General features: G+C 39.4%; 3 protein-coding genes across 3 annotated transcripts; 2 read left to right on the top strand and 1 right to left on the bottom strand.

Annotated features, from left to right (window-relative positions):
- The first annotated feature begins 97 nt into the window (after positions 1–97).
- Positions 98–1,085, top strand: LOC6494036. Its single transcript, XM_001961070.4, has 2 exons — positions 98–669; positions 728–1,085. The coding sequence occupies exons 1-2, from the start codon at positions 145–147 to the stop codon at positions 1,061–1,063; spliced, it is 861 nt and encodes a 286-aa protein (XP_001961106.2). The 5' UTR covers positions 98–144; the 3' UTR covers positions 1,064–1,085.
- Positions 1,086–16,959: 15,874 nt separating this feature from the next.
- Positions 16,960–18,367, bottom strand: LOC6496541 (L-lactate dehydrogenase B chain). Its single transcript, XM_001961069.4, has one exon. It carries the CDS (start codon positions 18,261–18,263, stop codon positions 17,154–17,156), a length of 1,110 nt encoding a protein of 369 aa, XP_001961105.1. The 5' UTR covers positions 18,264–18,367; the 3' UTR covers positions 16,960–17,153.
- A 26-nt stretch (positions 18,368–18,393) lies between these two features.
- Positions 18,394–20,306, top strand: LOC6494037 (pickpocket protein 19). The gene is made up of 4 exons (XM_032450112.2): positions 18,394–18,794; positions 18,858–19,449; positions 19,509–20,097; positions 20,158–20,306. Exons 1-4 carry the CDS (start codon positions 18,634–18,636, stop codon positions 20,304–20,306), a joined length of 1,491 nt encoding a protein of 496 aa, XP_032306003.1. The 5' UTR covers positions 18,394–18,633.
- The last annotated feature ends 185 nt before the right edge of the window (positions 20,307–20,491 follow it).

Below are 20,491 nucleotides of genomic sequence, written 5' to 3'. Positions count from 1 at the left end.
GCAAATATTCATTCAATTATTTATTTAGCAAAGAAGCTTTATTATTTACTTAAAGCCAACTGAAAAAACAGTAAACATTTTTCTATTGAACTGAAGTTGCTATAAAAACCGCTTGAATCTCCACTTTTTTCAATCAACTTTAAGATGCAGAAAGTAGAACTTGTGATTGGTGTGATTATAATTGTGGCAGTTGGAGTGTCAACCCATCGGGATCGGGACTTTGATGTCACCGAGTCCATGGTGGAGTATCTGCAGCTTTACCAGACCAACTATGAGGCGAAAGTGAAAAAATGTGAGGATATGCTAGCTGACTTCCGGCAAGGATTTGCCAAGGAACTCAGTGGTATCGATCTGCAAAAGGATCTTTTGAAAAGCCGCGTGCAGGATGCCTGGTCTCAGCTGAAGCCCTTCGAGTTTATCGACTCCTGGCACCGACAGTGTGTCCGAAATTACAGTTCGGTGATCCCTTCGACCTATCAGGCCGGGGCCTCCATGACAGAGTGTTTAATGACTGCTAACACCTATTTTAATGGCATTGAAAGTAGTGCCAAACACATCTGTTCCTCCATAAAGTCCCAGGCAACTCACACATTTGGGAACCACAAACGAAGCTGCCAAATAGGCCATAGGAAATCCCAAGCTGATTATAATAATTGTATCAAAAAATCGGTAGGTTATAGAAGTAGTATTTAAAGGCTAATAGAATTAATGATAATTCTTTTCGCAGATTTCCTCGTTGGATATGGATATTTCCCGACTCTGGAGCTCCTTTCACAAACATTTGGATGAGGCCGATTTCAGCGCCAAGACGAGGATTCGAATGGCCTGGGTTTGTGCCTTCAATACTCTTTACACAACCAGCAATAATCTCGGATCCTCGATGCGTCTTATTAACGACTGTATTGCCGGTCAGAGATCCTGTGGCATAATGTCCTGCACTTCGCGATGCGCCAACCAAATGCGTTTAGATATCCGAGAAAGGGATTTTAAAAGTCTTACGATCAAAAATCCATTCCATGGAGGCAATAAGCATATGGGATGTATGGAATTGAGGTTCAAATAAAATATAAAAAAAATAATCTTAACAGGAAATTTTAATTAAAATATAACAGGAGAGCAGAATCAGACCTTAGAGGTCTAAAAACATAAGTGGACCTTTACCAGGTACCTGCAAGAGCTCAGAAGAACGCAGATGCTCAAAGGGAGCCGCTGAGAGAACCCAATCCCAGAATTCAAAGAATTCCGAAAGCCGGGATCTGCTTTGTGTGAGGTTTTCATTATAGTTTTTACCGATCCCGCATTCCATTATCTTGATGGCAGATGCGTGAGAAGAAAGGCACAGGCTACAATCTTAAAAATGAATAGAAAAGTGCGTCCAAAAGGCCGAAGATCTCCAGACACGGGTTGACCGTGTGAAATATTCCAGATGCTTGGGAAACCATGGAAAAAATTGATTAGGAGAACAGAAAAACTCATAGGTGATTCGGAAAACTCGGAAAAATAGACACGAGCAGGTAGACAAAATTTGGAAAACGGCATGGGAATTCTGGGAAAATGATCCTTTGTGTGAGAAAAGCAGATGCGACCGTGGGAGACTTTCCAAAATGTTTATCTCAATTATCGATTTTTCAACAGGAGAACAGGAAAATAAGAAAGGAGAGGAGCGGAAAATGCAACATTTTCACAGGACCTACCTGTTGCCGAAGAACAAAAGGATGTCTTGCAGCCGGAGCAGCTGTGGGAAAATGGCTTTAGTCCGTTCCGTGTATCCCTAATCTTCTCAGGAGCGTGTGAACATTTGTAGCTTGTGGTGATATCAGAAGACTCATAGACCAGGTGATCAGCTATTTTAGCAGCTTATTTAGAGAATAGTCTACAGAACAGTCTACCTGTTGGCAGGTGTCTGGGAAAATGGGCAGCTGCGACCTGTGATTCATCAAAGGCATTCGATTCTTTTGACTTTCGACAAACAAAGGAAATGGTCTCCCGCCCACATCGTTTTTTTAAGAATCTTAAAGAATTTGATTCTGCAGCCGGAGCAGCTGTGGGAAAATCTCTCCAGCTGCCTGTTGATCACCGATCGTGTGAAATTTCCAAAATTCTTCTGGAAATTCGAAACTTTTCTACCAAGCCAACAGAAAAATGTGCAGCACATTGGGTAGTTTTTCCAACATTTTCCTCTACCTGTTGCATGTTCATGGGAAAATGCATCTGGAATTGAAAATCCATAAAAAAGACTATTTTCCAGGAAACCTGTTGCTTGTAAAGGTTCCTCCCATTTCTTTAAAAAAACGATCCTTTTTTGAAATCATCATCAATAGAATTGCAGCCGGAGAAGCTGTGGGAAAGATTTCATCTGTCTTCAATCCATTTTTTAGGATCTTGTGAATTTTCCGAGCTATCTGAGAAAATTAAAAATTTAATTACCAGGCCAACAGAATTGAAAGTAGCTGGACTACGGGGTTTTCTTTGGGTGACCGAGTTTTCCTACCTGCTTAGGGATCCTGTGAAAATGCAATTCATTTTCCGGCCAGACCTGTTGCATTCCAATCCAGCAGGCAGCTGAGAAAATGTGGAAAAGTGCCTCTGTTGCCCTCGAGCCAAAACCGTGTGAATTTTCCAAGCCATATGTCGAAAAAGAAAATCTAACTACCAGGATAACAGCAGAAATAGCAGTGCTGGGTGCAGAATTTTCCATGGAAAACGGGGTTTCCCTACCTGCTAACGGGTCCTTAATAAATGCAGCTCATTTTCCAGGGACGTGTTGCATGGGAAAATAATTTTTTTAGATCTTAAAAAAGGTTCTCCCCGACAATTCAATAGTATTGTTTTTTACTATTTTTTCGAAATAGGATCCATTGTCCTGGGAAAATGCAGCTGGATGGCGGCACAAGATTGCCTGTAACCTGTTGCATTCCAATACAGCAGGCAGCTGAGAAAATCTGGAAAAGGGCATCTGCCTATGTTGCCCTCAAGCCAAAACCGTGTGAATTTTCCAAGTCGAGTGTCCAAAAGGAAAATCTTAGAACCAGGATAGCAGCATAAATAGCAGTACTAGGTGCAGAATTTTCCATGGGAATCGGGGTTTCCCTACCTGCTATCGGATCCTGAGAAAATGCATCTCTAATTCCATGGACTTGTTGCATGGGAACGGCGTGAAACCCTTAAAAAAGGTTCTCTCCGACACAAAGGTTTTTTTTTATAAAATTTTCGAAATGGGAACCATTGTCCTGGGAAAATTCAGCTGGATGGCAGCACAAGATAAAACAGTTTCCTGCGACTTGTTGCATTCCATTCCAGCATCCAGCTGGGGAAATCTGAAAAGGGGCATCTGCCTGCCTTAGCCTCGAGCCAAAACCGTGTGAATTTTCCGAGTCGATCGATAAAAAGGAAAATTTTACCACCAGGATAACAGAAGAATTAGCAATGCTAACTAAAAAAGAATTTTCGTGGGAATCGTGATTTTCTACCTGCTTACGGATCCTGAGAAAATGCAGCTCATTTTCCAGGGACTTGTTGCATAGGAAGGCCTTTAAAAAGGTTCTCCCAGACAATTCAATAGTGTTTTTTTATGGATTTTTGAAATGTTATTCTTTATCCTTGGGAATACAGCTAGATGGGAGCACAAGATTAAATGATTTCCTGTAACCTGTTACATTCCAATCTCAGGCATATGGGAAAATCGAAAAAAGACAGATGACTGCCTTGGCCTCGAGCCAAAACCGTGTGAATTTTCCGCATCAAGCGTCGAAAAGGAAAATCAAAGCAGCAGGATAACATAACTAACAGTGGTAGATGCAGAATTTTTCATGGAAAACGGGGTTTCCCTACCTGCTAACGGATCCTGAGAAAATGCAGCCCATTGGGAAAATAATTTTTGGGTATTAAAAAAGGTTCTCCCAGAAAATTCAATAGTTTTCTATTCTAATAGATTTTCGAAATAGGTCGATCGATTTTTTTTGTCCTGGGAAAAGGCAGCACAAGATAAAACGGTTTCCTGTAACCTGTTGCATGGGAATATTTTCCAAGAATATTTGTGAGAAAATTTTCACAGGAAAATGCAGTTTATCGTGTGAAAATTTGCCTCTAATCATGAAAATAGAGAACTGACTGAACAGGAGAACAGAAAAAGGAAAAGCCAGCTAGGAAAATTTGTCCAGAAAAGTAAGGGATGCTACCTGCTGTCGGGACCTGGGAAAATGCATCTGGCTAGGAGCACACGATAGGATCATTACCATTTTCCGGCTTAATGAAGAGGCGAAAATATTTTCCAAATGAAAGGTTTTTTTGAATATGTCTGTGGGAAATTGATATTTTTTGAGATCTTCAATTCGTGTGATAATGAAACCAAGGTATTGATGTGGAAATGGGCGTAGGGGTGCTATTTAAAAAAATATTTGAAAAAAGAAACCTACAAGTCATATTACTCGTTGATAGTCTGGGAAAATTATCTTTATATCTTTGTCTATAATAATTACCATGAGAAAGTGAGAAAATGCTTAAGCGTGTGAAATTGTGGTAACTCTTTCAAAGACTTAATGAATAGGTTACCAGGATAACAGAAATACTAGGCCATGAAAGTAATGGAAAACTATTCTACCTAAGCCTGAAAAAGAGCAACAAGTTCTGGGAAAATCATAACAATAGAATGGAAAACGATCGCTGAATTTTCTTCGTGGGAAAAAGATTCAAGTGGTGGTTGAAATGACAATTAGCTAATAGGATATCAGAGTAACTGGCAAGTGTCCTAGGAATCGAATCCCTACCAATAGAAATAGAACACATGATCTTGTAAAAAAAAAGATCATCTTAGGGATTACCGGAAGCAAGATCATTTCCTTCGGAAATGTTAATTAACAAACAGGATGTGGGTTTTGTTAACACTTGAAACATAATTTCCGGTAACCGGAAATTGATTTTGAATCTTACAGTTTCCATTTCCTGTCCCAGCTTCCTGTTCCTTTAAAAAATAAATATTTATTCAATCGACACATGTTTATTGGGTTCACTTTTTAGGGTTTCGAGTTTCTCGGAACACATGCCACATGAGATTTTAATTCGAGGCGTGAGAATCGTTTGGCTTAATTAGGCGTTTTCTACTAGGTCCACAGCATCTTTAGAGCATTGAATATTTTTTTTTGGGTTTCGAGAAACCTTAGGAATTTTTTGACACCAACTTTATGGTTTCCTTTTTAAAGAATGCGTGACAAAATGTGCTATTTACAGAATACAACATTTTTAGTTACTGGGCTGGCAGAGAAACAAGGATAATGCTGGGTTGTTGGAAAGATATCCTGTTGAGGAATTTTATATGCAAATTTCATCAAACCATCCAGGAATTGATTAAAATTGCTAACAGGGAAACAGTTTTGCCAGCTAGGAGATCTTACCTTTCTTACCTTTACCTTTTTACCTGCGAGTCAAGGTAAGAAATGGCAAAAACTACCACCAAAAACTACTGAATAGTTTCTGTTTCTTTGAGAAGTTTTTCAACCCTCGTATTCATTGGTTATTCAAACAAAAATGTCTTGGCTGTTACCAGGACAACATAAATCTCAGACAGAGCCAAGATTACTTCAGGATTCAAGGACTTTTCTTATAAATGAGGGTTGTTTTGAAGCACAATAGTAGAGAAGAAAACAAAGGCCTCTTTATTTTTGTATTTGCTTAGCGTCTTGGAGTTTACTAGGTTAACAGAAATATCAATAAGACGTAAGACTCTTTCAAGAGGGTTGTTTTCTTAAAGAAACCGAAAAATATTGGTATTTCGTGGAACGTCTTCGTTTTCATTAGGCTATCAAAAAAACTAGAAAGTGTGCCGTTTTTAAAAAGGGACTTGTTCTTTTGAAATTTAAAGAAAAAAAGAAAAGGGTCTTGCAATGTCTTCAGTTTTATTAGGAAACCAGAACGTGTTATTAAGAGTATGAGACTTATCCTTGGTATCCTAAGAGAATTTATTCTCAAAAAATTACTTTAAAAAGCGACGTCTTGGGTTTCATTAGGAAATCAGAAAAGTAAGACTATCTTTAAGAAAGCAACTTGTTGAAGTCTTTTGAAAAAACCCTAACCAGACCTGTCTGATCTTCAAATTTATTAGGAAGTCAGAAAAACTTAAAGGAGTCTTGAGATCTTCAATTATGAAATTAAAAGTGAAACCCCAGAGGGTTGAAAGCATCACCTCATATAAGCGGCTGACAGAAATCTCAGCACACTGAGCTTCCATACAAGAAGAGAATCTTTTAAGAAGACGACTGCTAAGTCGACGAAAAAATTCCCACAAGAAATGTGGGCGTAATCCTTATTCTTGGCAGGTAAAATTCCTTGCCTCGAGCGTGAGAATTTTAATAAAAATGTGTTGATCTTTCAACAGGCGAGCAGAAAAAGGTAACAGCATCCCTCCCTTCAGCATCTCTTGCCACATCTTTTTTCCTCCACACATCCATGTATATATGTATGTATCTTATTTTTTTTTCACGCACTAAGCGTGTGAACAAAGAGCCACAAAAATAAAAAAAATAAGAAACCGAAACCCCAAAACCGAACAAAAAAAAATAAACAAACAAAAACGAAAGTGGAGAGGATGGCGTGGGAATAAATACCAAAACCGGCTGGCTGGCCAGGAATGTAACGTATTTTGTTCCCACCGCTCCTGGCAGATAAGGGATCTTGGAATTACCATCCACAGGCTTAAATTAGTTGTTAATTGTTTTCTCAACCACCAACCACCACCATGACTACCTCCATCACTCTCACCCTTTCTCCAGGCTTGGCATGTGCTTGCGTGAGAACTGGGAATCAAGACACTGGAATATGGAACAGGAGAACAGGAAAAAGTGCCAGCCACTCTCTCCACTTCCCTTTCCAAAAACGAGATCCGATCCTCGATCGTTACGTTAAACGGATGTGGACTGTGTTGGAATGTCTTGTTTTCGTTGTGGTTGTTGTTGTTGCTGGTTCTTTTTCTCCGCTGTTGAGCATGTGGAGGGTTTTTTTTTGTGTTTTAGGCCTGGTTCGTTTTGTTTCGGTTCGCTTGTGTCAACAACGTGTGGGAAATTCTTGGCCATTAGCCGTTACAAGAAACAGACTCCTCTCCCGGCCTGGGAACTGATCGTGAGAACTTTTTATGCTCAAGCGGTGATCTTGGCCAGGAAAACAGAAAGCCAGTGAAGGTTTCCTTATATGGCTTGTAACCATCAAGGCGCAAGTATCTTGTATCTTGTGGTTAAATGTATCTTACACTCGAAAAGATACTCGAATTGGAAGGTAAGGACGAGCAAGTCCTGGTATTGGGTTGTATTCTTTTTTTTGTTAGTGTAAGGGTTGTGTGTTAATTTTATTGTTAAAATTTAAGATAAATATTTATTTGAATATAAATATATCATTGAATATAAATAAAAAAAAATTTTTTATTTAAATTAAGATTATTATTTTATGATATCTTTTTTTAGAATAATAAATTAAAGTTGCAAGAACAGTATGCACTTTACAAAAAAACTGTTCTTAAATAACTTTAGCAAATAATTAAATTACGAAAATAACCCTCTATAATCTCCATTTCCTTCCAACCTTCCATTAAGATTTCAAATTCCACTTCCAATAAGATGCACACACTAAACAAGAAGAAGAAAACATAAAAAAAACAGCCAAGAAACAGGCTGTTTCTTCAAAGTCTTCTCTTCTTTCTGGAAACTCTGGTGGCCTGTTCGGACCCAAGACACTTACAAGCATCAAATTACAAACAAAAGAAAGCAAGAGTGAGCCAAGAAAGTGTGTGGCATGTGGCACGTGCCACAGAAGCCGGCTGGCTAGCGGGTCGGCAACAACCCTGGAGAAACGTTTAGAGGCTACTTGCTGGCCCGGCCTGCGTTCCTGTCCCTTTGACAGCCAATTAGCGATCATCAGGCGAGATTATCAAGTGGAAAATTATAGGGGGTCCCCCAGGGCGACACGCCCTCCAAAGCAGAGAGAGAGGGGGCCCCCTTTCCAGGAAACACGATCGTGTGGCAGCGATCAGTGGCGGCACATGCTGTGTGTGGTAAGTACATTTTTTAAACGACTTAATGAACCCTGATGTTTGTCACGATAATTTCATGTTTTTGAATAGGCTCACAGGGAAAAGAAACAGCGAGGGGCCCAAGAAAACACCACCAGGCCGTCATCCAGGCCCAGACCCTCATAATAATAATAATGGTCTTTGGCACGCATCGAATTACAATTGCCAGTTGAATGATGATTGGGGCAAGAACCATTCAAGTGGAGAAAAAATACTGAAAGCCACTTCTTCGAAAGTCTGAGAGCCTGTTTCGATTTCACGCCAGATTAAAATAAACAGGAAGCGATCATAAACAATTAACAAACACATCAGACAGGGGTTGAGAACTCCAAGCTAAGGAGCAGGAGATCGTCACGAAAGGATAATGGCAGGAGATCCTAAAGTAACCTATACCCTCGTGCTGTTAACCTGGTCAAAATCAATTAGCAAAACAAACAAAAACCCATCCATCAAAAGAAATGAATACCTTTTGTTATTTTTTGGTTGGTTCCAGGAAAGTGCCAGAGAGTGCCCTCGGGGTCCAGGTCTTGCGGTTTAAAGTGCAATCAAGGCGAACGTTCAGACCAGGGGAACAGTATCCCAAGAAGCTGAGATTTAAGATTCGTCTTCGGTTACCTGAGCTACCTGGCCCTAAACAGATTTCTTTTTCTCATTTTCGAGTTATGTTCTCCTATTCGAATGCTATAGATTTAAGCCTTTAGGCTTTTTGTTCGCTGGGGATTTGAGTGTGACACAATGAGGGCTTCCTGGGAACCAGGCCAACTCCAAGAGCCCCATCCATTGTTTGTCTAATCCCACAAGATTCAGCCATAAATCATAATTAGAAAACCGCCGAACCATGCATAAAGTGTAGCAAACGAACAGGTGAACAGAATTGGCCAGCAGCCAGGTGAGACGAAAACCTCATCAACAGCATCAGCATTATCTTCTTTTGATTGCCACTGATGCGCATCGATGCATAATTTTCGAACAGGTTCGCAGCAGCAGCAACATAAATGCCACATAACTGTGGCAAGGAGAAGAAACAGTGCCCAAGGGCGGATGGCAGACGGCGGCAGCAGCATCTTCCCAGGCTGGGAAAAAATCATCCAACCGCGATCGCATTTAACCGAAGAACTGGTTACCACGCAGGCCCAGAACACACGAACGCAGCAGGAGAAATGATGCCACAAATTAGGGAATTCATTAAGTGGCATGTGGCTCATAAAATCCACAACATGAATAGGGTGGGGGGTCAGAGATATTTATTTCAAAATGAAAAACAATGGACCACAGCCAGAATCCCAAAAACTAGCAGGTCATCAGCATTTTCTAGCAGGTTATTAGGAAATCTAAAAATTTTCAACAGAAAACAAGAAATTCTATGTTGGAAAATTCTACAGCATCCACATCTAAAAATATACATAGTCTGAGTGTTTACTTTTAACTTTCTAAATTTGTTGTTCGCCTATTCGAATGCTACATTTTACATAACTTTCAATTAAAATATACATATTTTTAATCAAGATGAATGAAGAAAGAAGAAAATCATTTATGGAAAACTACATTGAGATGAAAATCATCCAAGCGAAAACGAAACCAAAAACTAGCAGGTTTTCATGAAAATCAGGTAGATTACTTTTGGAGAGATCCACAACACAGCATCTTTGAAATATATTTTAGTATATTTGGAATCTATTCATTTCTATGTTCGCCTATTCGATTGCTATACTTTTGATACTTTCTAACCCTTTTCTATAGCTGCTTTAATTGACTTTTCGAAGGAAGGTTAAAGATCACCGAACTGTATCACTTTAATAGGGACTCAGCATCCTTGAGTAGGTAACCAAGGAAACGCCAGGAAATTACCTGCACAGGACCTGCTGTTGGTGACCTCCTTTAACAATCACCATACACCCGATAAAGATCACAAAAGTGCAAAATAAGAACAGGACTACAGCATCCGAAGGACTAGAAAATGATAGACGAAAATTAGGAGATAGGAGGAGATAGAAGAAAATGCCATCTGTAAGGTTTTCCCAGAAGTTCAATTAAAGGAAGCCACTATAGATAGCTTCTTTAATTGACTTTTCGAAGGAAGGGTTAAAGATCACCGAACTGTATCACTCTAATAGGGACTCAGCATCCTTAAGATGATGCTGCTCCAAAGAAAAGCCAGGAAATATTTACCCCAATGGGGATAAAGGAAATAAACAAAACTATTAGGGAATGGGAATAAATACAACTAAAATCCTCTAAAGCATAACAAAGATAAACAAGTTTGACAGGATAGCATAATTTTTAAAACATCACCGGAGAACCACCTGCCCAGGATGGGAGGTGGTGGCCTTTTTCAAGAGTCATCATACGCCCGATAAAGATCACCGGAGTGTAAAATAGGAACAGGACAACAGCATCCTTAGTACTAGAAAATAATAGCCGAAAAGTAGGGATAGGAGTTCAAAAGAAAATACCTTCTATAATGTTTTACGAGAAAATCAATTAGGGGACACCACAAAAGCGTGACAAAGATGCACAAATTTGTATATCAGGTGTTGAATAGGTTCACGGAAAATCACCTCCCAAGGAAGATCTTTCTTTTTTATGGTGATAAATGGTGATTTAAATGGTGATAAACATCACCAAAGTGTGGCATATGAACCTTCGGGGGGCATTTGAATGGGAGTTTCAAGTTATACTCACATTTCCAAGAAAATCGATTAGGGGAAATCATTGAAGCGTGACGAGAGTGCCCAAATCGAACAGGTTTACATAAGTATTGAAAGGTGGAAGGAATTTTCTCGTAAAGGGAATAACCTGCAGCATCTGGAATCCATTATCTTTCTTAACCATGACATGAGATTCTTTTTATGCACGTGTCAAAGGTCATCGAAGTGTAACATTCGAATAGGATCACAGCAGCCTTAAACACTCAAAACAATGTGCAAGGATACGATGCTTATCATATGGATGAAAATCATAGAAACTCTATTTAAGAAAACCACTCAAGAGTGACGAAGATGCACAAATCTAACAGGTTTTCATGAGTATTGAAAAGGTTGAAGAAAAGCCACCTGCTAAGGACGTTCTTTCCTTTTTAAAAAGATCACTGAAAAATACTTTTGAAAACTGAAACATTTGAAAACTCCAGCATCCTTAAAAAGTAAATAATACCCGGAAAAGTAGGTGTCCTTGTATTATATTTCGCATAAAGATCAATTAGGGACAACCACTGAAGCATGACGAGGGGTAGGGGTATTTGAATGGGAAGTTCAAGTCAAGATACTCATATATCTATGAGATATTCCAAGAAAATCAATTAGGAGAAATCACTGAAGCGTGACGAGAATGTATAATCTAACAGGCTTACAGGATGGAAGGACATAAGAATAATTACCTGCAGAATCTGAGAAATGAGTCACCTCTTTGAAGACCTCTTGAAACATTTAAGCATTAAGCAGCCTTAAACACCACAAATTTATACCCGAAGTAGGGATACAAAGGTAATCATTGTGGAGGAAATTTATGGATTTTCCTGGAAATTCTATTCAAAAAAATCACTGGAGAGTGACGAAGATGCACAAATCTAACAGGTTTACAGAATTATTGAAAAGAATCCATTTTCTTCTCATTTGGAAATGGAATTCTATCTTTAATATTTCTCCAAAAGATCAATTAGGGGAAATCACTGAAGCGTGACGAAGATGCTCAATTCGAACAGGTTTACATAAATATTGGAAAGGTTCAAGAAAAAATCAAGTATGATCTTTTTTAAAGAAAGATTACCGAAGTGTTAAATATGAACAAGACATAAGAACAGCATCCATTAGAAAAGTATATAATACCCGAACAAATTGGTTCATAGAGTACATAAGAGTCTTGATTTTCTTACATATGTATGTATCATATTTCCCCAAAAGATCAATTAGGGGAAATCACTGAAGCGTGACGAAGATGCTGAATTCTAACAGGTTTCCATAAGAAAAAAAGGTGCCAAGAAAACTCTTAAAAGAAAAATGCTGCAGCATCTGGAAAATGAGTCCCCTCAACTACCTTAACCTTCTTTATTTCTGTTATGAGATTTTTCAATAAACTGAAATGGAAACACGTGTCAAAGGTCAACAAAGTGTAGCATTCGAATAGGATCACAGCGTCCTTAGGTTAAGAATGAAATCCTCATATTTTTGTAGAAAACAATGTATACATATATTCTGAAAATTTACTTTAGGAAAATCCCTGAAGTGTGGCGAAGATGCTAAAATCTAACAGGTTTACAGAAATCTTCAACAAAGAAAAATGACCTGTAGCATCAATGGAAAAGGTCATTCTGAACCTCTTCCACCTATTTCAATTATTTCAAGATCTTTAACTGAAGGCTGATCTTTTTTAGGCAATATATCCTTCTTTAACAACAGCCTGAAGCAAAAATAATTTAGGAAAACCACTCAAGAGTGACGAAGACTCACAATTCTATCAGGTTTACATAAGTATCGAAAGGTGGAAGGAAATCTCTCAATAGGAAAATTACCTGCAGCATCTGGGAAATGGAAACCTGAACCTTACCTTAACCTTTTTTTAACATAAAGATAAAATCATGATCTTTGCCAGTATACTGAAATGTAATCACGTGTTAATGGTTAACGAAGTGTATCATTCGAATAGGTTCACAGAATCCTTAAATACTACAACATATTACATGAAATAGTAATAATTTTAGTAATGTTAGTGGAAAATATGTGGTCTTTCCTAGAAATTCCATTTAAGAAAAACAATCAAGTGTAAAAAGGTACTGTATTAAAGAGGTTCACAAAAATACCTGCCAAGGATGATCTTCCCTTTTTGAAAAAAATATCGAAGTGGAAATATGAACAGGATGCACAGAGTCCTTAAGAAAAGGTTCAAAAATAAGTTAAATGGAATCTTCGATTCACCGATTCACAAAAAGAAAGAACGCTAAGTTCGTTCCAAAATCATACCATGAGATCATACCCAGAAAATCATTTTGGGGAAATAAATAAAGCGTGACGAAGATTCACAAACCTAACAGGCTTACATAAGTGTAAAAGGTGGCAAGAAAACTCTCAAAAGAAAAAGGACCTGCAGCATCCGGAAATTGAGATGTCTCAAATACTTACCTTTTGAGTGACCTCGGTGACCTACCTTTTGAGTTATGTTACAAGGTGTTCTAATACCTGAAATGGAAGCACGTGATAAAAGTCAACGAAGTGTATCATTCGAATAGGATCGCAATCCTTAAACACAAGAAGTGTAAGGATACAATGTTCATAATTTTGGTAAAAAGGACCTGAAAATAGATTTAGAAAAATCGATTTAGAAAAATCACTCGTCTGTGGAAAAGATCCAAAAATCTAACAGGTTCGAAGGAATCTCTTAAGAGGTACAAAAACCGTCCAAATAAAAAATTATGAAATGGGAAATGTATCGGCAAATTATCCTTCTTTGGGGGATTCCTATTTCAATCATTTCATTTCAGTAATGGTTGCCAAAATAAAATAGAATCCTTATGAATATACCCGATTTTTTTGACGCGAATTTTTTTCGATATTAATTTGTCAGAAAAACCTTTTCATCCTTTCGAAATGTAAGTAAGAATACTCAAAATCACCCGAGTGCGACGAAGATCGACAAATATATGAGGCTTTCATAAACTTATAGAAGGTACATGAAAACCCTTCAAGTGGAAAATTTACTACAGCATCTCTGTAGGTTATAGCATGTCAGGAACCACAACTCCATTAACCTTTTAAGTTATGTCATGACTTTTGCCATTTAACTGAAATGGAAGCACGCGTTGAAAGTCAACGGAGTGTAACATTCGAATAGGATCACAGAATCCCTAATATCTAGACAAGAGTACACCAATATAAGACACTATTCTTATCATCTTGTGGGAAAATGGGTGGGATTTCCCAAGGAAATCACTCGAATGTAACGAAGATCAACAAATATAACAGGCTTACATAAATCTGAAAAAAGAATAAGGCCTCAGGTTTAGGCCATCTAAGAAAATGGGTTTTTTGGATCTTCAAGCCACCTTAGGTGGTAACACCTTATACATATGTAAGGATGGAGGTGAAGTGAAAACCTTCTAAAGAAAATGGACCTGCAGCTGCTCAACTATGTCTTAAGATTTTCAAGACACTATTGTGGTAATCTTTCTCATTTTGATGATCACCTATTCGAATGCTACAGTTTACATATTTATCAACCCTTTCATATTGACTTTTTCAATCACTTTGCTATTCATAAAATTTAAATATTAATACCAAAATCATCGATGTGTAAACAAGGACTGAAAATGTAACAGATCCACAGAAAATATCACATGTAAATTATTTTATAAAAAATAATATCTTTTAGAGAAAATCTTTACCTGCAGCTTCACCTGAAAACCGCACATTCAAAGCCAAGTTCAGTTTTTCCCACAACCTGCTTATGGCTTATGTGGGCCTATTCCAAAGTTACAGTTCAAAGCATTTCAACTCTTTTTTTATCATCAAGAGCTACAAACATTATATAAAAATATTAAAAAATCTACCAAACTAAAAGAGCAAGAATTATTATTCAGAAATATGCGATTTTGGGATAATGTTATGTAATAGGAAACTCTGAAACTGTAGCACTCGAATAGGACTACAGAATTTCTAGATGATGCCTCAAAGAACACCCAGAGTCCAAACAGGTAAATGTTTTTCTCCAAATTTGATGTTTAGGATGGTGAAAAGAAACCAGTTCTTGGTCCAAAGATTTCTTGGAAGAAAGAAAATTGTCAACAATGCCAGAGGTCACAAAACTAAAGCATTCGAACAAGGGCACATGTATTCTAGAAGGTTACGAAACACTTATTTTCCCAAAAAGAGAAAGATAATCCCCAAGAATAATTTTCAAAAATCATTGAGTCGTGACCAAATCGGATTAACTAATAGGGCAGCATCAAAACAAGATGCTCAATTCCTTTTTGAGAAGAAATCTTCAATATTCTATAAATCAATTAAAGAAAATCAATGGAGCGTGACCAAGTAGATCAGTAGAACAGGTTGCCAGAAGGGGAAATTATCTAAAAATGGAAATCTTCAAATTAATTTTTCCAGGGAGAAGAGAGGATCATCTCTCCTAATCCCATTTAGAAAATCACCGAAGCATGACGAGGCCAAACAGGCTGACAAAATTCGTAGTAGGATGAAAACGTGCATCCAGCATCTAATTTTGAAAGTGCACCCAGCCGGGCAGGCAATCAACGAAACGAACCCAAAAACTCACATGCATTTTGCCCTGCACCTCCACTGAGAGAAAAACTCTAGAAAAACTGCAGTGGAGTGCATCGAGTGCAACGGAGTCTTCGGGCTGCCCTTGCTGTTCGCCTGTTGAAGGGTCACAGTCGGATGCACCGATTGCATGTTCATATGCATCCGAATTGATTGTGGGAACATTTTTGATGAATGCAGATCGTCATCCGCATCGGACCACGAAACGAAAATGCGATCAACCGACGCATTCGAACAGGAAAACAGAAACTCAAGCAAACTCTTTATATATTCTATTTTTGGGATCAGTAGAGCATCAAATGATCTTCCCACTAGATGCGGGTCAGAAACAGGCCACCCTTGGCAGGTCATTACCCAAGTCACTGCCCATGAAGTGCTGCTGGCCTATTCGAAATTTCCGAACCAAAACAAACAAAATAAACATATAAACAAACATCCCGATCCAAGCTCCATGGGGGTCGCTCTCTCTTGAAATTCAGAAATATTGATTTTTTGGGGAAAAACTAAAGCATTTCAACAGGGAAACATAAACTAAAAGACAAGAAATCGCAGCCGAAAACTGCAAGATAGGCAGTGTAGAGTGTGGGTCTACTGCCCGCACGCACTGTGCGCCTATTGAATTTTAATTAGTTGAATAAATATTGGTCTATTGTTCGATTATTTTCTTTGTGTTCCAAGTAAATTGGAAATGTGAGTAGGCCGCTCTAAGGGAAAGGGCATCGAGTGCGTGATCGTGTCTTTTTAGTTAAAAAAAAAAATTATAATAGAAAAAAAAATAGAAAAACCAAAAACCTAGCGGAACATTTTCCCAGACAATGCAGCCAGGCGTTGAAAATCTCAGTCTTGGATATTCGGATGGAGGGCACCTGCTGCTCGACCTCTGTTCGCCTGGTGCACTGTTACACTTGGCTACACTCCGGATCATTTCATGCGGGATGCTGCAATCACACAACCCCAGGGGTCATGCACTTGTTGCGCTCCACCGCCTCCCAAAATCAAGAAAGTGAAAAGGCAGTCGCTGCTACTTTTTTTTGAGTGCCTGCTACAATCCAAGACCTTGGCTCCAAAAATTTCGGATAGTGGCCTCCCCAAAAACCTAGAGAAACTCGTAATATATTTCTTGAGACATTGTGGGGTTTGATTTCTTTGTGGAGCTCATTGTTTGCTTGCTTTTTTAGCTGCTCACCTGTTCGATTCGAAGACCTTTGACTTTCGATTTCTACGACAACCTGCCCCAAAGACCTTGGGGCACACTATCCCCCCATACCATATACCATAATTGTCAACCCACTCATAAAGAAATTAATCATAATTTTTAGTGAAAATTACAAAAATTTTCGTGTTTTTGGGACAGGGTCTCAGAAATGTTCAAGTGGATGATATTTTCTTGTAAAATTACAAGAAATTTATTTTTGTAGACAGAAGAGTGTGTGAGATTTCTGGCTGGAAAGTGGAAAGTGGAAAGGGCAAAGGGCCCTCTCTGTTCCGCTTTTTCTAGCTGTCTATCTCTCTTCTTTCTTTTTCCAGTCTCTCTTTCAAACATTTATTTTCGAATATTTTAAAAAATGCGGGCCCCCGCGCAGTATCTAATTATGTATGTATCTTTTGTATGTATCTAAAATTAAATAGGCTTTTTTTGGATTAATAATTATTATAAGTTGGAAAAAATAAATTTTGATTGTCAAACGGAATTAAAAAAAAAATAAAACATAATTTCAGTAAACCTTTTTTCGCACCTTGGCTATCTTCCCAAAAAAAAAAAAACGGGAAGGCAGGAACATTCTCGGCAAATTCCTAAAAAATAAATAACTTTCCAATCACCATTCCAAGAAAGTCTAAAGTCCCAGTTCGCACTGGGCTTTGAAGAGAATTTTAGCGGATTTGTGTAACATTTCGAACTCCCCATGGCTGAGTGGAATCTCGAAGATGTGACTGATGCCGGAGGGGGTGACCATGCAGGGCATGGAAAGGACGACGTTCTCCTCGATGTCATGAATGCCCTTCATGTCCGTGCCGATACTCATGATCCTGCCGTAGGGACCAGCTATGGCCGCCACTACGTCCACGGCGGTGAGAGCCACGGCCCAGTTGGTATAACCCTTGACACTGCTTACCGATGAACCGCCGCAAGTCACCTCCTTATTGATCTCCGCCCACTTCTCCGGATCCGGGCCACATCCCGGATTCTTGACGATATCCTTAAGGCACGCTCCGGCCACTTGCACACCGGACCACACGGGCACAGCACTGTCGCCGTGCTCGCCAATCACAAAACCCTTCACCGCCGTTGTGGGCACCTTGAGCCGTTGGGCGATAAAGTACCGAAACCGGGCCGTATCCAAATGGCAGCCAGTGCTGAAGCAGCGATGTTTGGGAATTTTACCGATCTTCTGGAAAGCATGAGTCATCACGTCGGCTGGATTGGACACGACCAGGTAAATGGCATTTGGACTGAACGAAACCAATTTGGGAACGAGTTCCTTGAATATCTTGATCGTGTCGTGCATGACCTCCAGGCGCGACTTCTTTCCGGGTCGAACACCCGCCGTAACGATCACCACGTCCGAGTCCTTGGTGTTCACACCATCGCCGCAGGCCGTAATCTTGGGATCCGTCAGAAACACAGCGGCATGATTGAAATCCCTAGCCTCGGCCTGGGCCCTTTCGTATTGAATGTCCATGATGACCAGTTCCTTGGCCAGCCGGCGCTGCAACAGAAACGCACAACAGGCCAGTCCCACCTGGCCGGCACCCACGACGGTGATCTTGAAGCCTGGTTTTCTTTTGAATTCCTTTATTGGCTTCATCAACGAACTGAACGCATTTTTCTTTTTTTCATCAGACTTTTTTCCATCACTCTTTTTTCCACCGCACTTACTGGCGAACGATCTGTGGAGGTTCAGATGGTTCAGACAACGAATAGGCCGTAAGATTTCTCTTCTCATTTTTGGTTTATATCCCTAAAAGATGGCCTAAACAATAAATACGTTAAAATTTTGAAACCGAAAGTTTGAGAGACAGGCCGAGACTGCAGGGAAAGTGAAGGGATACTGGGATATAAGATTTTGATTAGGATTTTCTTTAAATAGCCTAGCCCCTAAAGGACTTGCTTAATAAGACTAGCCCTATTCAAAACATACCCTTGAGGTCCTGCCAATCAATTGATTATTCCCAAGTGACATATTGAAGGTAATTGGCTTGAAAATAAACTCAATTGAATTCAAACAAATGCAAATGATTTGCAAACAGAGATTAGGAGTAACCCCAAAAATGGAGCTATAAAAGCCATGATTTTTACCAAGAAATTGACAGAAAATGTTGGCCACAAATATGAAAGGCCGGAAGGAACTTTTCCAGACTAAAATTAAGTTGGAAAATAAGAGAAAATGGATGAAACTACTAGAGGGCTACATATCCAGAGCTCATGTACATGGTTTATATTTAATTTTTCTGCCCACCATGCGTCGAAGAATGAGGTGAGTTGGATACTACCTTATTCCTAAATTATTTATATTTTAAAAATATATATTTCCTTAAAGACTACTTTGGTCCTTGGCCTTGGCTTGTGCCTTTTCCGTGCTGATTTATGTGAGCTACTTACTGGGAGAGCGTTACCACAACAAGCCCTTCCAGACCATAGTGGCCCACTCGCACGCCTCCATAAATCACATAGCCTTTCCCGTGGTCGTAATTTGCAACAAGAACCGTCTGAACTGGTCCCGGCTTCCGGAGATCAAGCAACAGTACAACATTACGGCGGATAAGCAGAAACTCTTCGAGAAAATCCTCACGGCCTACGACGGGCTGAGTTTTCACCAATTCAATGTCTTTGATTCGCTTCGAGGGGAAGATCTGGAAAGCATGAATGTCTATAATTTCACAGAGATTGCTTCCGAGATGGCCTGGAGGTGTAATGAAATCCTGGCGGACTGCATCTGGCAGTCACGAAGCCGGGACTGTTGCAAGTTGTTTCGACCACGTCGCCTGCCTTTTGGATTATGTTTGGCCTTCAATGAGCTGGAGCAGCGAAAGCCCACGATGGCTACGGGAATCAATACGGGATTACTGCTACGGCTATTGCTGCGGAAAGAGGATCATGCTCCGGAGAGCTTGTTTCCCAAGGGATTTTTGGTTAGTATTCTAAAGGATTATAACAATTTCTAGTAGTATGCCCTTTCACCTTTCACCAGTTAACCATTTTGGAGGCCTCTGTGTGGTTCAGCTTTCCCATCGATATAGTGCCACATTTCCGTACTAACGTGGCCGTCTCGGCCGTATATCATTATTTTGACGAAACCACCTTGAGCCTGCCCTCCAGCTTGCGGCGCTGTGTGATGGATTACGAGATAGATAGCGAGCACTTCCAGACCTTGGAGGGTCAGAAGTACATGTTGGAGAACTGCCAGGCCGAGTGCCAGCAGAGGTACCTCCTCCGGTACTGCAACTGCACTGTGGATCTCTTCTATCCGCCATCGAATTATACCGCCTGCCGGGCCACCGATCTTCCCTGCTTGGCGGCCCACAACCATTTGTTGCAGAACTTTGAACAGCCGGAGGAGCATCCGTACGTCCACCGGGATCACTCTGGGTTGCTCTGCGAGTGCCTGCACAATTGCAAGTCCTTAACCCTGGTCACGGATATGCGAAAAAGTGTCCAGAGTCCTTGGATTCCAAGCAACTCCACCCAGAATATGGGAATGTGGCTAAATGTCTACTTCAAAAAGCCCTCGATGCTGGTCTACAAAACCAATTTGCTCTACACTTGGGTGGATTTAATAGGTATGATTCCAAAATTGAAGTTTTTTATCTGTTATTGGTAGTTATTTAGTTAAATTACAGTTTCCTTTGGCGGGATTTGCCAGCTTTGCTTGGGTTGTTCCATCATCAGTATTATTGAATTTATGTATTTCTCGTTCATCAAAATTCCCAAATTCTATTGGCAATCATATAAACTAAAAATGAAATATAAGCGCAATTATATTAATTAAAATAATAACTAAATATGATTTATCAGTAAAAAAATAATCTTACGAAATTGGAAATACAATGCTCAATGTCTCTTTAAAAAATATTAGCTTTATACCACCAATATATGAAATATATTTCAATCTCTAACTTAAATAATTTTTAAATTTACCAATTATTATTTAAAAATATCTAAACTTTAAATTGG

Source organism: Drosophila ananassae, chromosome 3L (assembly GCF_017639315.1).
Source record: "Drosophila ananassae strain 14024-0371.13 chromosome 3L, ASM1763931v2, whole genome shotgun sequence".
Classification (NCBI taxonomy): Eukaryota; Metazoa; Arthropoda; class Insecta; order Diptera; family Drosophilidae; genus Drosophila; species Drosophila ananassae.
Note: the sequence above shows the minus strand (reverse complement) of the source record. Positions and strands in the feature narration are given on the sequence as shown.

What these genes read in the sequence shown, in the direction of transcription:
- LOC6496541 (XM_001961069.4), bottom strand. Translation starts at nt 18,263, where the DNA reads ATGAGAAGAGAAATCTTACGGCCTATTCGTTGTCTGAACCATCTGAAC.
- LOC6494036 (XM_001961070.4), top strand. Translation starts at nt 145, where the DNA reads ATGCAGAAAGTAGAACTTGTGATTGGTGTGATTATAATTGTGGCAGTT. An exon ending in ATAATTGTATCAAAAAATCG is followed by an intron (nt 670 to 727) that starts GTAGGTTATAGA and finishes TTCTTTTCGCAG; the next exon opens with ATTTCCTCGTTGGATATGGA.
- LOC6494037 (XM_032450112.2), top strand. Translation starts at nt 18,634, where the DNA reads ATGTTGGCCACAAATATGAAAGGCCGGAAGGAACTTTTCCAGACTAAA. An exon ending in ACCATGCGTCGAAGAATGAG is followed by an intron (nt 18,795 to 18,857) that starts GTGAGTTGGATA and finishes ATTTCCTTAAAG; the next exon opens with ACTACTTTGGTCCTTGGCCT. An exon ending in CACTTGGGTGGATTTAATAG is followed by an intron (nt 20,098 to 20,157) that starts GTATGATTCCAA and finishes GTTAAATTACAG; the next exon opens with TTTCCTTTGGCGGGATTTGC.